Here is a 14,328-nt window from a genome sequence, read left to right on the forward strand (position 1 = left end):
ACTACTCCTTATTCAACTACCGAAATTACAGGAGCTATTATTTAAAACATTAATATCGTATTTATTGCCATGGTGTGCACCTAGCACTTCATGCTCTTAACATTGTTCAAAGCTAGTGTTTTGATACAGATAACCAGAAGATGGCACTAGTGAGACGGGTGTTGAAAATGAACCAAATCGAAACTAAATTCCAAGTAGAATTACTTCAGCTGTAAGGACTTAGTGCTGATAGTCGTTGAGTTCGTTTAATACTGTTTATTCTACATTTTTTGTTTGCTTTAATTATATGCAATTAGCAGAGTTAAGCTTTCTGTGGCCAGTATTAAAATCTTGTCTTCCAAGTTAGCCATGCTACACTAAAGCGAGGGCTAGTCAGGGACACCAGCTACGTTTTAAAACGAAAACGAATGTTTCTTGTATTCTTACACAGTGAATAACAACCGTGGTAAGTGGATACTCACAATTTATATTTGTTTATATGTATGTTGTGTCATTGTGTACATAGTGTGTGGTAAAATACGGGCACAACACGCTATTAGCCCTAAATTCCTACTAGGAAATTGGCGACACGAGAAAATCGTATTGGTTTTACTTTTGTTTATAATCAAAACGATATTTTGTTTTACTAAAAGAAAACGAAGTGCATAGGTGCGTAATGTTTTAATAATTGAATGGCATGGACTAACATATTACGTATTTTCTTAAATCAGTTTTTGCAAAATCAAGTCTGTGGACGAGGCAATTAGGCTTCTTTGTAATAGTTTTCTTGCTATCAGCATAAATGCATGTGTGACAGTGGATTCCACAGCACATGCAATCGCCCTAATCTGCCAGGAGGACTAGTCGTGCCTTCTGTACCTAACACGGAGAAAGCACGTCAGCAAAGACGTGTAGGCCTACGTCGTTTAGCACCATCGCTGTCTCGTATCAGCTCCAGGCCTAAAGATTGTTCACTTCTGTTATGGAAAGTTTATAAATATGACAGTATTCTGATGTGGGAAGCTGTAGTAAATGTAGTGTGTTGGAGTGTCTAATGTTTTCTTCAACATTAGACTTCAATAATTAGACTTTCAATAATTTTTGCACGTTCCCGGACGGTATACATTTTTTCTTCTGTTCTTCTTCTTTTCCTCTTTCCTTAAAAATAATTTATACCAACAGGTCTGTAGCCAAATCGCAGGCAGTCTGAGGCTTACCAGTAATTGGAGGACCCACAAGAGGCAACGAGCAACAAACCCAGTCTAAAGCCCAACATGGCTTTTGCAGGTTGGCGTAAGGATAACTGAGCTCAGAACAGTGTCAAACAGAAACTGAAATAGTATCAGTGCTTTATATAACAATACTTTAGAATATCCTACATTTAAATGCATTTAAATATTAAACTCGCAGTTGAGCTCCCAGTAATATATTTTCTCATTTTTGTCTTCATGGTTTAAAATACATTTGGCATTTACATGTAAAAGCAAATTAATACAAGCATTACAATGCTTGTCTGTGTCAAACACAATCTATAAGTAAAAATATAAATTATTATTGTCTGTCAAACAGGCTAATATAACTCGAAGTGTTAGTATGTATCAAATGAAAAGCCACTTTGACCCCATGAGCAGACTGCAGACGTTTGTACATACTGTGTTCAAACTAGGGATGTCCCGATCCAGCTTTTTGAACTTCCGATCCGATACCGATATTTATTTGCACTTCCGATCCGATACCGATATCGGCCGATACCGATATCGGCCTATCCGAGCATGTATTAAAGTTTAAAGTTATTTAGCCATTTAGTTACTTTGTTGTCAAACTCATGTTGAAAAGCGTTTTATTCTTGATAACAAGTAGCCAGCTGAATTAGGTGTGTTTGAATAATACACAGTGGTTGGTAAGGAGAAACTGACCTGTTTATTTAGCAATTAATAAACTCAAAATAGACAAAATATTAAATAACAAACAGAAATAGCATCAGTAAACCAAGGATTAAAAAGCCACAAGTGCAAATAATATTGTAAATTATATTAAAAAAGCAAAACACACAACCTGAGTGGAAAATAATCTATTAACAAATAGTCTATTAACATTAACATCCATCAGTGCTCTTGAACAAGTGTAAACCAAAGCTTTAAAAAATCCGTGCACATATTGTAAACTAATTAAAAGCAAAATGCCTTCTACTCCACACTTTGCTGCTCCATCCCCATCTATACACTCCCTTCAATTCAAACGTTTCTGCCAGTGTTAGTTGTGTAGGACCTTTCTTTTTGTCTTCGGTTTTGTCATGTTGTTTATGGTGGTATTTCGCTAAATGCTTGATTAGGTTGTATTAAAAGTTCTTACAGCTTTACCACCATGCTTGACTTTACTGTGGCATATGTTGCACTCTACCTTTTCATCTTTGTCATCCTTTAAGGTAAAATAATCCCACACAACTGACATTTTAACCGATAACTTCAAATTTACACGGCGGTCCTAATGGTTAGGAGATGCCGCGGAGCTAAATTGGGGAGACGCTATGCTCGTGTGCTGAAGGTGTGCTGGAAAATGCGGACCGGATTTTACTCTCACTGGCAAAACCACAGCAAAAACTGGAATGGATTGTCTAAATGGGTGCGCTGCGCTGGAAAACCCGGATCAGACTTAAAAAACTGGATCGGGAGTCTGGATCGGCATTTTCTCGTGCCTGCCGATCCGATCCCGATACGCATTTTTTGCTAATATCGGCGGCCGATCCGATCCAAATATCGGATCGGGACAACCCTAGTTCAAACAACTTAAGACAGTGGACTTGCCTTCTAGCAACAATACAGAAAAACTCTCAGACTGCCGAAAAGGCTTTGAGGAATGATGCGGAGGATGTAGTGTCTGTTGGGCAAACACAGTATCCATTGTTTGGGGAATTAGTCCAGCAAAGACCATGTCAGCCACTGTGTCACTGAGCCTGTGAAAAGTCAAGCCTGTGATAATAGCCAGCCAGCCCTCAGCTGCAGGGCCGCCCTCACTGCGGTCTCGGCATTTTGTGGATGTACCTGTTTAAAGCCCAAGTGGAATTACAGATCCCCTACTTCCAAACACCTGGTGGCACAATTCTTTTGAAGGCCTTGAGGCTTAATCGCATCACTTTTAACAGGGCTCTGCGTTTATTTGATTTTGCCTGTTTTGTTTTGGTGTGTTTTATGTCTGTTTGTTTATGAAACGCTGATTACTGTAACAGTATGGCAGTCATCCTCCCCTGTGTAGGCTTAATGGTACGGCCCACTGTGTGCATGTTGTTGCTGTGTGTCTGTCACTGTTGTTGTACTGTTGTCATTGTCACTCTTCACTGTTTCACCGATCACTGGTTATCCTCATTAATGTGTGTATTTAAACCCTCATGTTTTGCCCTCCATTGTTGGTTGTTGAGTATGTTTGTCGCTGTGTCATGTGCTCTCGGCTTCCCCTCCCCTGCACTGAGACTCTTACACATGGGCACTACTGCAAATGCCTTGATGATGGTTATAAAAAAAACCATATGGTCCTCATCTCAGGTACACTCCGTCAAGGTAAAACATATGTTTTATTGTCTTTGAAAAGACATACAGTTAATAGTTCTTGTTTTTTTTTGTTTGTCAGGTAACAAATCCCATAATTTTTCATTCTGTACACTTGTGAGTGGAAACACGGCTAATTGTCATCTGGACTTTGAGAAATGGGTCCAAAAAGAAGGTCTGAGAAAGGTTGACAGAACAGAGGAGTGTGATTTTATTCTCATTTTCTGCCCTATCGTTTCACGGGCTGGACCTGATATTGAACAAGCAATGCAAATGCTTAATAAAATCCCAGGTATTTCAGAATCCTTTCCAAGTCATTTAGTTACTGAAAATAACTAATATTATTACTAATAATGTAATAAATGTTTTTCTCATAATAATATTTTATGTTTTCCAGACTCCAAGCCTGCTGTTCTAGTGGTGCTCCATCACACATTTGACCCATACTGCACTGTACCAGACAGCAGCAGATCTGTAACCAGGGAGAACACGACCACAGTGGACTGTCTGTTCCATGAAGATCAGGGACTGCTGCAGTGTTGTAAGAATTATGAAGCAATTAAGAATATTAAAAAATGGATTATAAGTAAGGTATTTATATTTAATCACATTTTACTCACCCTTTTTAACTTAGGAACATCTCTGTTTGGTTTGATTTTTTTTTCTTCAGTATTTAACTAACTACCAATTAGGTTTTGGGTTGCAGTATATATTCCACAATACTGAGAGATCATTCATCTCTCTAGTCAAAAAGAACAAAATTAGCAGATGTCATTCTGGTGACCAACACACTAAAGAGTGTCACGGTGAGGCGGCCCCCTACCGGCCGCCTCTGTCCACAGCGGCTGTTGTTGTTGTTGTTTGGTGACATCATGTGCGTCCCTCAGGTGGGCGGAGCCCGTGATCCGTCTCACCTGAGGGTCGTTTGTTTGCCTATATATGTCTTGTCTTTGTACCAGTTGACCGCTGGTCATTATATCCTTAATTTGGAGGTAGTGCACGGGTTTTAGGTTTGCACACTTTCTATTAAACCATCCTTTTTCCCTGAGACTTGGCGTGATCGCTTCCTTTTTGTTGCTCACCCCCGCCCGTCACAGAATGACCAGCCACCCTTCGGAAGCCGCTGAGTCTCTTTTACTTTCTCCTTCGTTCGTGGTCATGTCTCGTGGTAAGTGTTTGTCTGCGTGGTGTTTTGTTTGAAGAGCTCCGCCGTGCTTTGGTGTTTTGTGTATGTGTGTGTAGCACGGCGAGGACCAGGGCAGTCTGCCCTGAGACAGCTCTTCGTGTCCGTTGTATGTTGCGGGAGTTTGGCACGGCGAAGACCAGGGTGTCGGCCTGGTAGACTCTCGTGTGTGTTTTGAATGTGTGTACGTGTCGACGGACGTGTGGACCAGTGTGCGTGCTCGTTATGTTTAATGTTGCGTGTTTTGTGTGTGACGCGGTCGCCGCTCGTCACCGTCGCCTCGCTCCCCGTGTGTCTTGTGTTAAATGTGGGGAGCGACTGCGACTCTGAGCGGCACGCGTCACTGTGTGTTTATGTCGAGCGCGCATGTGTAGGTCCCGTCTGTCTGTCTGTGCACCGTTTTTGTTTGCTTGTCTAGTCTTTGCGTGTGTGTTGTGTCCCAGCGTGTTGTCAACTGTTTGCGTGTAATTCCACGCATGCTCCTCCCCCTGAAGGTGTGTTTGGGGGGGGGGGGCGGCTGTGGTCCCGTGCCATGGGGTGTGGCACGGAGGGCGTCTCTCCCGAGGGAGGCCCTGAATAGGGTAAGGCGCGTTTGTGTTTCGTGTTTGTATATATGTGTGTGTGTGTGTGTGTGTGTGTGTGTGTGTGAGGTTGTGTTCTTTGTGCAGTTGCTTCTCCTTGGCAGTGTTCCTGGACCTTGTGGGGGTCTCCACCTGGCAGGAGCCCCCTTGTGTTGTAGGGTGACCGGAGCCCGGTCGTGAAGAGCCCCTCCCTAGAGGGCTGGGGCCCCCAGATGTTTGGGGACCATGGGGCTCCGGTCTGAAAAGCTCCTGCTGGGGATGGAGATCCTCCCTCCTGCCCGGGGTGACCAGGAGGCCCTTGGGGCTGCTCCCTAGCCCGCGTCGGGGGTGCTCTGGGCCTCGGTCTCTGGCGCTCCTGGGTTGGGTGGAGGAGCAGGGCCGGCGCCAGAACATATACAGTGAGGGGGCGTCAGAAAAATTCGGGGGGGCGAACGTAAGTTGTTGAGCGGGGGGGGTTACACAATGCGTGTAACGATTGTCGAGCGGCCGAGGGAGCACCATGTAGCGATTGTTGTAAAATAAATGGGTCTTATTTTTTACATTGAGGGGGCGGGACACCTCGCCTGAGGGGGCGACGCCCCCATTCGCCCCCCCGTGGCGCCGGCCCTGTGGAGGAGTCCACACAGTCTCACACCTGCCCGTCACAAAAGAGTTTATTTTAGTAAACACTGTAAATATCTATTAAACTACACTACAATATTTATTTGAAAGTAGCTGAATGAATGAAAATGAAGATATTCATTAAAAACATCATTAAAACTTTGATACTTGAACATTGTCAACAGCAAAGTTCTGAATTTCAACGCCAGATGGATTTGAAACGTTCTGAAAGCGAGCAGACTGCAACAACTGATGGTAAGAACTGCAAAAAGGAATAACTAAGAATAAAAGCTGAATTAATGCTAATAAATACAGGTGTATGCACTCATGAGCAGAACATGTACCTGCTAGCAGTGATGAGGTCCTGGACATGGTTTACATTTACTGATGAGTACTCAGTTGTCAGATATTAGCAGCATGCATGCTGAAAACATAGTGAACAGCAGTGTTCACTACAGCATGCACAAGAGCTTCACTAGGGTTCTTGTGTTTTGCTTCTTTCACCCAGAAAAGAAAGCGTGCTTGGAAATCGAAAAAGCTATTCAAAATTATGAAGAGCAATTGCATAAACATAAAATAATTATTGAACAAGAAGAAAACGACATTCTTAAATCTTCTGCTCTCATGACTGGTAAGAATGTGACCAACAGAAATGTCACCATTTGGAATTGTCATTAATTGCATTTTCAATCAGTGTGGTATTACTATGGTTTCTTGCACCAATGAACATAGCAAACAAGTAGTGTTGTACTGCCTAAGCTTAACTTTAGTCACTGTGAAACTGCATGGACATTTCCTAGATTAAAGCCTTGGTCTGTATGCCCTGATAGGAAGTCTGAGTTATTCTGGTTTGTGTAAGAACATACTTCTGTTTTAAAGTCTATTACTATCTTCAAGCATAGACTGATGACTCACCTGTTTGTTGAGTTCTTATCAGAGCACTAATTCAGCTGATACCAATTGCCGTTGTTCTTAAATTGTATGTCTGTTTATGGTTATTTGTGCTTCTTGGCAAATGTCTAACTTGCAAAACACTAGGTAATGATACTGACTCCTGTAGTTTAGTAGTAGTCTGATTCAATGGTGTCTTGAATTCTGGCCTATTTGTACTATTTCCTAGGATGTATTCTGTGATCAGAAGCAAAGCACTTTGTAAGTTGCTCTGGATAAGAGTGTCTGCTAAATGCCGTAAATGTAAATGTAAAGTAAACAAATGTCAGTAAGCAGTGAAATATTCAGCCTCCATGTCATCATGTGGGCACCACTCATAAATTAAGGACTACGGCAGTATTGTCTGTTATAACAATGTTAACTATTTTTCAACAACAAAAAAATGACCCATTGTAATAAAATAAGTTGGTTCTCATAGTCAGTTCTCATATGATACGTATGTAGGACAGAGGAAGAGTCAAAGTCTTTCTGTGTCAGTGGCTTTAAAGTTCCCCCCACCTTCATCCCTTAGTTGAACATTTATGCTTTTCTGTTGTGATATGTCTCTGGATTTTCAGGAAAGTATTTGGTCAAACCACTCTCTTACATAATCTCTCTCTCCTACACACACACACACACACAATATGTTTTTGTTTAAGGCTTTGCAGAGATTGTTATTGCAACAAAAATCAGGCTGGTGCTGCTGGGGAGGACTCGGTCTATGAAGTGTGCAGCAGGAAACACCATCCTGGGCAGAGAGGAGGGGAGCCAGGCTGCTACATCTACACTCCCCCAGCAGAGTGAGAGCAGACAGGGGGAGGTGGCTGGGAGGAAGGTGACTGTGGTGGACACTCCTGACTGGTTCTGCCCTGAACTCTCTCTGGAGGGGGTGAGACAGGACGTGGGACTCTGTGTCCGTCTGTCTGCCCCAGGACCCCACGCCTTCCTCCTAGTAATACCAGTGAAGCAGCCTGCAGGAGAGGAGAGAGGGATGCTGGAGAGAATGGAGGAGATGTTTGGAGAGAGATGTTGGAGGAACACCATGATCCTCTTCACAGTTACTGATGAACAGCAAAAAGAAAACATTGAAGTGTTTGTCCAATCAGGAAACCAGGAGGTCAGTAGACTTGTGAAGAAATGTGGGAACAGGTATTACTGTCTCAACATTAAGGAGAGTGGGGATGGGTCTCAGGTTTTGGAGCTGATAGAAAAAATAGAAGCAATGGTGGCAGGAAACATAAATGAAAAGGATGTTTCTGAGGTAATTGGCAATATGGAGAGGGAAAGAGAGGAGAGAGAGTCAGGAATAATACAAATGATTCAGAAAATGCAGGAAACCCTCCAAAAGAATGATACATTTATTAAGGGGTATGAAAAGGATTTAACAGGACCACTAAATGAAGAGAATAAGAAACTGATTAGAATGCTCAAACGTGAATGTGAGAAGAAGATATCTACGGGGCAGAAAATTCTAGAGATGTATGAGAAAGTGGCTGGACTGGGGAGGAGTGAACAGTTCATTAAGGTCATGTTACCAGCCAATCAGCATGCTGTATGGCTTTCAGTGCCGAGCAGGCAGGAAGAGCAAACGATTAAGGGTAAAGAAAGACAGCTGACCGAACTCAGTAAATTCTTCTGTAAAGTTACTGACTGACACTAAACATAAAACACATGCTGTGCTATAGTTAAGAAAGATGCAAAGCAGTATTCATAGTTTTTGGAGTATAATTCACAAGGTTTTCAGGGAAACTTATCATATATATTTATATTCAAATGCATGCAGCCATCACCTGTCCTTTTGGCATAAACTGACCCTTAAAGAAGAACTGGGATATAGTTAACACACAAGTGTTTGCAAAATGGTTGTTGAAACATAGCTTCAAATAAAAGGTTTTAAATTAGCTGAATTTCTTCCATAATTATTAATATTGAAATAGTCTGTCAAGAATGAGAAGTTCCATTATGTCTACATTGTCACGCATGTCTCAAAAGCTGAACAGAGTAGTTATAAATACGGGATTCAAATCTTGATTTATTAGGTCCTATCTCTCTCTGTAAAACCAAATAAGTTCAGAAAACTCCAAACATTTTTGAAACCGATTACCTAAAAAAATATAATAATTAAACTCTATTTAAATGTTAAATGTTATACAATTTGTATGTCACACCTACTTCACCCATCACCTCTGTATCATGTTATCATGCCCCTCTAGTTTCACCTTCGTTGTGGTTTCCTTCTGTTTGTCACTCCCTCTGTCTCACTCCACTCACTGTAGTCACGTTCAGCTGCCTCTAGTTCCCCTGGTGATTAGGTTGGGTTATATGTGTTCAGTCCTTCGGCGTAAGTCTACCTGTCCGGTTGTCTGTAACATTTGCCCCTTTTTCCTAGTTGCTCATTTGAGTCTGTCTGTCATTCTCTGCCCCTCCCAATTTTCTGTTCTTGAAGATTAGATGATGCTCCCGGTGATTCTCTGTCTATTGCGATTTCCTGTTACTGAGTTTTATGTGTGCTATGTATTTTGTTACCTGTGTTACCTAATGTACGTTTTCGTCTTGGTTGTATTGGCGTATTATTTGAGCCTTGTGTCTTTGCTAGTTCAGACTAGACTCATGTATTTATGGTATTTCGTATCCGTGGTCCTGTACTTAATTAGGTTTGTTCCTTTTGGTTTGTTTCTCTGTCTCGATGCACAATTGTTTCTCCAGTGTCCGTTATACTTACCTTAATTTTTGTAGATTCGCTTACCTGCTTATATTTCCTAACATCCTGGTTTCTGTAGTACTTTCTTATTGTGTTTTCGTTCTAGTTCTGTTTTATGTTAAACTGGTTTCTGTTATTCATGAGTTGTCTTTCATAAATGTACCTCGTCATCCTCGTGCCATATGGGTCAGCCTACAGGAGGCTCCGTTATCTTCTGATAATAAATGTATCTCTCTCCAGCGCTTGTGTCCGTCTCTTACAAATCGTTACAGAGTAATCTTTCTGAACTAGTTTCAAGTTTCAAGTTTATTTAATTTATATAGCACTTTAAAACACAAGTGTTACCCAAAGTGCTTCACATAAAACATCAATAAAAAGAACTAATAAAACAGAATAAAATAGACAGTGTGCGTGCACATATATATATATATATATATATATATATATATATATATATATACACATACATATACACATATATATATACATATACACACATACACACACATATACACACATACACATACATACACACATGTATCTAACAATAATAAAGTAAAAAATGCCATATCACATCCACACAACATAACAATTTAGACAGATCAGCTACAATCATAAGCCACAGAGTAAAAATATGTCTTTAATTTAGTTTTAAAACAAGTGACTGATGATGCTCCTCTAATATCAACTGGCAGACTGTTCCACAATTTTGGTGCTGCAATAGAAAAGGCTCGATCCCCTTTCCGCTTAAGTCTAGACCGAGGAACAGACAGCAGCAACTGTGACGATGATCTTAGAGCTCTAGGGGTCTCGTAATAACAGAGCATATCTTTAATGTAAGAGGGAGCCAGGTCGTTTAAGCCTTTAAAAACCAACAATAAAACCTTGTACTGTATCCTAAGTTGGACAGGCAACCAATGTAAAGATGCTAAAATTGGAGAAATGTGATCTCTTTTCTTAGCACCCACAAGGAGACGCGCAGCAGCATTCTGAACCATTTGCAGATGGCCAAGAGATTTGTGACTTAAACCCAAATATAAAGCGTTACAATAATCAAGCCGGGAGGAAATAAAAGCATGAATAAGCTTCTCTAAGTCAGAAAATGTAAGAAATGATTTAGCTTTAGCAATTGCCCTCAGCTGGAAATAGCTCCCCCTGACAACGGCACTAATTTGCTTGTCGAATTTTAGTTCAGGATCAAAAATAACACCTAGATTTTTTACATGGGATTTTACATAATGTTTAAAAATTCCCAGGTCTGATGCAAAGGCCTGTGTTAACTTGGGTGGACCAAACAAGATAACCTCTGTTTTACTATCATTTATTTGTAAAAAATTAATTGCCATCCATTTTTTTATATCAGAGACACAATCTATTAGTCTTGCTAAAGAACCCAGTTTTCCAATTTGTAAGGGAATATATAACTGTAGGTCATCTGCATAACAATGGAAAGCAATACCTTGTTTACGAATAATTTGACCCAAAGGCAGAAGATATAAGGAGAATAATAATGGCCCTAGGATTGACCCCTGAGGAACACCCCAGTTTAAAACTAATGAGGAAGAAAAATAACTAGACAGATTTACTGAAAATGTTCTATCAGTAAGGTATGACACGAACCAGTTTAGCGCCTTTTCCTTTATACCTACGCAATTCTCCAATCTCTCTGTAACGATCTAGATTCGATTGTAACCGGAGATGGACACACATGCAAAGAGTCAGGGGTTTTATTCGTACACTCAACATCAATGGGGTTAGAATCCAGAGATATGCATCCAACAGACAAACTTGGAGACTCACGACTGACAGACAATCTGGAAGCACGACGACGAGATCGACGGGGCATCTTGTTTGCACAGCGGTTACAAGAATCACAAACGTACAATAATAAAGAAACCCATTCTGAACAAAGCAGACTAAAGATTAACGAACAATACACGCTATAACTTAAAGAAAGGATATAAGGAAAACATACTAATGGGTTAAGAATCCAATAACCAAACACAGGGAACCAACCGGGGCGGTACACTCAACCTGACACATTCACGACGAATAAAACCAAAACGCAAAAGACAATCAATACAATAAATGCAGTCTCGCAACATACAACTACCACGCAGAGAATCAACCAAACGAACTAACCCGCTGTATGTCTCAACACACACCTAATGACTCAAACTGAACTACTCACAACTAAAGGACAAAACATCACAAACAAAAACACAAGAAACAACCAAGACAACGATCGGCTACGGACGAGGGGCTGGACTTTCTAAGAAACCTTGTATCACACCAAACACAACCAATGACCAGCAAAGACGGTATCCAAACTAAGGATTTAAATAGAAGATCTAAATGAGGAAAACGAGACACGGGTGATGCACTTACAACAGGGGGCGGATCTAGACGGAGAAAGGAAAACCCACTAAAACAGAAGAACGAAAATCATTGACCGGGGGGGGGGGGGGAGGGGGGGGGCAGGTCGATGTGTTACACTCTCAATTAAAATTGCATGATCGACAGTATCAAAAGCAGAAGATAAATCCAATAAAATCAGCACAGAACAATTTCCCTGATCGCCAGCCAATAATAAATCATTTGTCACTTTAAGTAATGCAGTCTCCGTACTATGCAATGCTCTAAAACCAGACTGGAATATTTCATATAAGTGATTTTCGTTTAAAAAAGCTGTAAGCTGATTATAAACTACCTTTTCTAAAACTTTAGATAAAAATGGTAGTTTTGATATCGGACGATAATTGCTAAAATTATTTGGATCTAAACTGTGATTCTTTAATAGTGGCTGAACTATAGCATGCTTAAACGACTCAGGGATAGTAGCTGTATCAAGACAAGTATTTATAATTCTCAGTAGATCGCAGGCTAACACATCAAATGATTCCTTCAGAAGCCAAGTAGGGATAACGTCACAAGGGGATGTAGTGGTCTTCATGTGGGATACAATTTTCTTCAACTGAGAAAGTGATACTAATTCAAATCTGTCAAATGTACAGTTATGTGATTCAAAAGCAACTTTATCATTTTGCGTGGGTGTAAAATTTCCCCTAATTGATTCAATCTTGCTTGTAAAATGTTTTAAAAATCTCTCACATAAATCTTGGAGATATAGAAGGGGTGAGCATAGAATTTATCACCTTAAACAAGACCTTAGGCTTATGGAGGTTTTTTTCAATCAGTTTTGAAAAGTATTCGGCTCTGATTGTTCGTACAGCCTCTTGAAACTTCTCCAGACTGGCTCTAAAAATCTCCAATGATATTAGTAGCTGATCTCTTTTTCATCTACGCTCGGCTCTCCTACACTCCTTCCTAATATCACGAATTTCAGCGTTTAGCCATGGTTGTGACCTTATTTTAAAACATTTATCTTTTAAAGGGGCTATTTCATTTAAAATCATAGTACAATCTGAATAAAACAAATCAACCACCTGTCCACTGGTCATCAAAGGCTGGAACTCAAAATCACGAGAGCTGCTTAAACAATCTGAATATGCTCTAGTAAACTGTTCTGCTGCACTGGATTTAAAAACTCTAGACACACACTTAGAAATCCCTTTTACATTTGATTGTTTAACAAGCTCTAGATCCATCATTAAGGTCTTGTGATCTGAAAAACCCACATCCTCAATTAAAACATCATCCACAGATAATCCATATTATACTAAAATATTAATAAAATAATATACTAAAATATAAAAAAAACTAAAAATTATTATAACTATATAATTATTATGTAAACAATATTTGCTCGAGTTTTTCTTATTATTTAAGTTATATTTACTACATTAATGGTAAACAGAGCACAAATAAATATAATAGTGCAAAATATATTGTTTTAGGTAAATCTGCTTGCAAAATTATAGTGTTTCAGACTTAACTGTTCAGTTGAAATGCATCACTTATCTCTATTCATTAAAACAAAACTCAACAAATCAAATACATTCATGAATACATCACATTATCTAAACTAAGGTGTACAAGTAAGGTGTCATCTAACCATGAATAAATGGTGCCATCTTGTGGACTAACCAACAATTCTATTCTCCACTGGCATCATAAGCTTGCAGTTTTCTGATACTCAAGAATCCCAACCAGGACGTTTGTATCGCATTTATTGACTTGGTGTGCACCTAGCACAACGTTATGCTTTTAACATTGTTAAAATGTAGTGTTTTGATACAGATAACCAGAAGATGGCACTATTGAGATTTACAGTTTTTTGCAGCTGCTAAGACGCAAAAAGTGGTCCTTACAGCACAATTTCTGAAACAACTAACCCATGTAGACTATTGAACGTGTGCGCTAAACCTTAAGCACATTCTCTCCCTTACACTCCTTTAGAAATTCTAAAACACACTTTAAACACAGTTTTTGCAAAACTGTATACACAGTTGTTCACATAAGACACAACATAGGCTACAAAACTGAAAACCATGTGTTTTTTTTAGAAAACACTGCCATGCAACTGCTACACTCACCTACCAAAATTCATACCCAGTTCTCACATGTTACAGCACTTCTAGTTAACTTTTTGACATCAAAGCCAAATCCCTATAAAGAGGCCACAAATTTTGATCAACCTGTATCACATCTCATGAAGATGTTTTCCACTTTTGCACAAATGTTGTGAGTAACATCACAATGGCTGGTGATGATGTTGGTGAACACCTGGTGCACTTTCCTGAAGATCAAGATCATGAACATATACAGTATTGTGTAACCTCTGACTTGATAATTAGTGTAGAGTAACTCAATGTTGTAGACCAGTTGCTAGGATCGGCAGGAGTACAGTAG

The 14,328-nt window shown here is 39.9% G+C and overlaps 1 protein-coding gene across 1 annotated transcript; it reads left to right on the forward strand.

Annotated features, from left to right (window-relative positions):
• Nucleotides 1-231: 231 nt before the first annotated feature.
• On the forward strand, nt 232-9,743 carry LOC143518489 (uncharacterized). Its single transcript, XM_077010982.1, has 7 exons — nt 232-445; nt 1,162-1,266; nt 3,604-3,813; nt 3,919-4,112; nt 6,071-6,140; nt 6,394-6,516; nt 7,475-9,743. Exons 2-7 carry the CDS (start codon nt 1,254-1,256, stop codon nt 8,467-8,469), a joined length of 1,605 nt encoding a protein of 534 aa, XP_076867097.1. The 5' UTR covers nt 232-445; nt 1,162-1,253; the 3' UTR covers nt 8,470-9,743.
• Nucleotides 9,744-14,328: the final 4,585 nt, after the last annotated feature.

Source organism: Brachyhypopomus gauderio, chromosome 7, assembly GCF_052324685.1.
Source record: "Brachyhypopomus gauderio isolate BG-103 chromosome 7, BGAUD_0.2, whole genome shotgun sequence".
Lineage (NCBI taxonomy): Eukaryota > Metazoa > Chordata > Actinopteri > Gymnotiformes > Hypopomidae > Brachyhypopomus > Brachyhypopomus gauderio.

Coding starts and splice junctions, on each gene's coding strand:
- LOC143518489 (XM_077010982.1), top strand. Junction 3,814..3,918: donor AATGCTTAATAAAATCCCAG/GTATTTCAGAAT, acceptor TATGTTTTCCAG/ACTCCAAGCCTGCTGTTCTA. Junction 6,517..7,474: donor ATCTTCTGCTCTCATGACTG/GTAAGAATGTGA, acceptor TTTTTGTTTAAG/GCTTTGCAGAGATTGTTATT.